At 44.5% G+C, this 2,263-nt stretch overlaps 1 protein-coding gene across 1 annotated transcript in view; it reads left to right on the forward strand.

Moving 5' to 3' along the window:
• Positions 1-1,583: 1,583 nt before the first annotated feature.
• The window catches only part of LOC108291264 (heterogeneous nuclear ribonucleoprotein A1-like), a 7,908-nt gene continuing 7,228 nt past the window's right edge, over positions 1,584-2,263 (forward strand). Inside the window, exon 1 of the mRNA XM_017511499.2 lies at positions 1,584-2,261. Within this exon, the coding sequence (XP_017366988.1) occupies positions 1,646-2,261 (616 nt within the window). The 5' untranslated portion in view covers positions 1,584-1,645. The remainder of the gene's footprint in view (positions 2,262-2,263) is intronic.

The raw sequence follows: 2,263 nt of genomic DNA on the forward strand, positions 1-2,263 counted from the left end.
CAGCCATTTGGAACTGTGAGACCATTAAACCTCTTTTTCTTTATAAATTATCCAATCTCAGGTATTTCTTCATAGAAATATGAAAATGGACTAATACAACAAATTAGGATTTGACCAGGAGAACAGAAGCCACTCTTGGTGCAGAAACAGGAAGAGCACTAACAGAGGAAATCAAAGGTTCATAGAACTAAGTGTTGAGGCTGGGCGTGATGGCTCACACTGATAATCCCAGCACTTTGGGAGGCCGAGGCAGGTGGATCACTTAAGGCCAGGAGTTCAAGACCAGCCTGGACAACATAGCGAAACCCTGTCTCTGTTAAAAATACAAAAATCAGCCAGGCATGGTGGTGCATGCCTGTAATCTCCATTTGAACCTGGGAATGGAGGTTGCAGTGAGCTGAGATTGTGCTGCAGCCTGGGTGACAGAGCAAGACTCCATCTCCGAACAAAAAGAACTAGGTGTTGAGGATGTGACAGGCAGGAGAGCAGCCAGTAGAAGAAAGTGATCCACAGAACTTTACTGCAATCCATGGAAAAATCTCAGCAATCTAAGGTAAGCCATTGCCTTCAATCCCAGCTTCTGACAGCACCAAAACAGGAAACTCTCAAGAGCTTGCCTTCAGCCCATGTGTCTGCCTTCAACTGCCTCTGTTGAATAATGGTTTTTTCTTTTCTATTTCCTTCTCATGCAAGTGCATCTCATTGGCAAACTCCAACTTGGAATCAAACGAAGGAGGGGATTCTGGCACATGTAACTACAAGTTTCTCTTCTTTAATACAGAGCGGATTCTAGAAGGGATAATGGGGATGCACAGGTGGACAACAGACAATCCAGCACAATGAAAGTGAAATGATGCCTTCAAAATTTTGAGGACTAACAACTTCCAACTAGAAATATATTGTCAGCTAAGCTATCAATCAAGTATAAACTTAAAATAAAATCCAGGCATAGTGGCTCATACCTGTCATCCTAGCCGCTTGGGAGGCTGAAGCAGGAGGATTCCTTGAGCTCAAGGTTACCATGAACTATGATCACGTCACTGCATCCCATCCTGGGTGACAGAGCAAGACCCTATCTCTGAAAATAAAAATATAAAGGTTTTTATGGCTGGGTGCAGTGGCCCACACCTGTAATCCCAGCAGTTTGGTAGGCAGATCACCTGAGGTCAGGAGTTTGAGACCAGCCTGGCCAACATGGTGAAACTCCATCTCTAATGAAAATACAAAAATTAGCCGGACGTGGTGAGACATATCTGTAATCCCAGCTACTCAGGAGGCTGAGACAGGAGAATCACTTGAGCCCAGGAGGCAAAGGTTACAGTAAGCCAAGATTGCACCACTGCACTCCAGCCTGGGTGGCAGGGTGAGACTCCATCTCAAACAAAAAAAAAAGTTTTTTTAGACATAAAATGTCTGAAAAATGTTCTCAAGAAGTTTCAAGAAGATTGGCTCCACCAGAATAAGAGGAAAGCAAAAGGGTGTGAATTAAGAGTAAAGAGGAAGAAATAGGATGCAGGTAAGAAGCAATTCAACACGAGAGAAATAAAAGGGATGCTCAGGAGGATGATAAAAAGAGGTCCTAGGCCTTTTTGCCCGTGGACGCCGCCGAAGAAGCATCGTTAAAGTCTCTCTTCTCCCTGCGATCATGTCTAAGTCAGAGTCTCCTAAAGAGCCGGAACAGCTGAGGAAGCTCTTCATTGGAGGGTTGAGCTTTGAAACAACCGATGAGAGCCTGAGGAGCCATTTTGAGCAATGGGGAACGCTCACAGACTGTGTGGTAATGAGAGATCCAAACACCAAGCGCTCCAGGGGCTTTGGGTTTGTCACGTATGCAACTGTGGAGGAAGTGGATGCAGCCATGAACGCAAGGCCACACAAGGTGGATGGAAGAGTTGTGGAACCAAAGAGAGCTGTCTCAAGAGAAGATTCTCAAAGACCAGGTGCCCACTTAACTGTGAAAAAAATATTCGTTGGTGGCATTAAAGAAGACACTGAAGAACATCACCTAAGAGATTATTTTGAACAGTATGGAAAAATTGAAGTGATTGAAATCATGACTGACAGAGGCAGTGGCAAGAAAAGGGGCTTTGCTTTTGTAACCTTTGATGACCATGACTCCGTGGTATATAAGATTGTCATTCAGAAATACCATACTGTGAATGGCCACAACTGTGAAGTTAGGAAAGCCCTGTCAAAGCAAGAGATGGCTAGTGCTTCATCCAGCCAAAGAGGTCGAAGTGGTTCTGGAAACTTTGGTGGTGGT

The sequence above is a fragment of the Cebus imitator genome, unplaced genomic scaffold (assembly GCF_001604975.1).
Source record: "Cebus imitator isolate Cc_AM_T3 unplaced genomic scaffold, Cebus_imitator-1.0 Scaffold18, whole genome shotgun sequence".
Taxonomy (NCBI): domain Eukaryota; kingdom Metazoa; phylum Chordata; class Mammalia; order Primates; family Cebidae; genus Cebus; species Cebus imitator.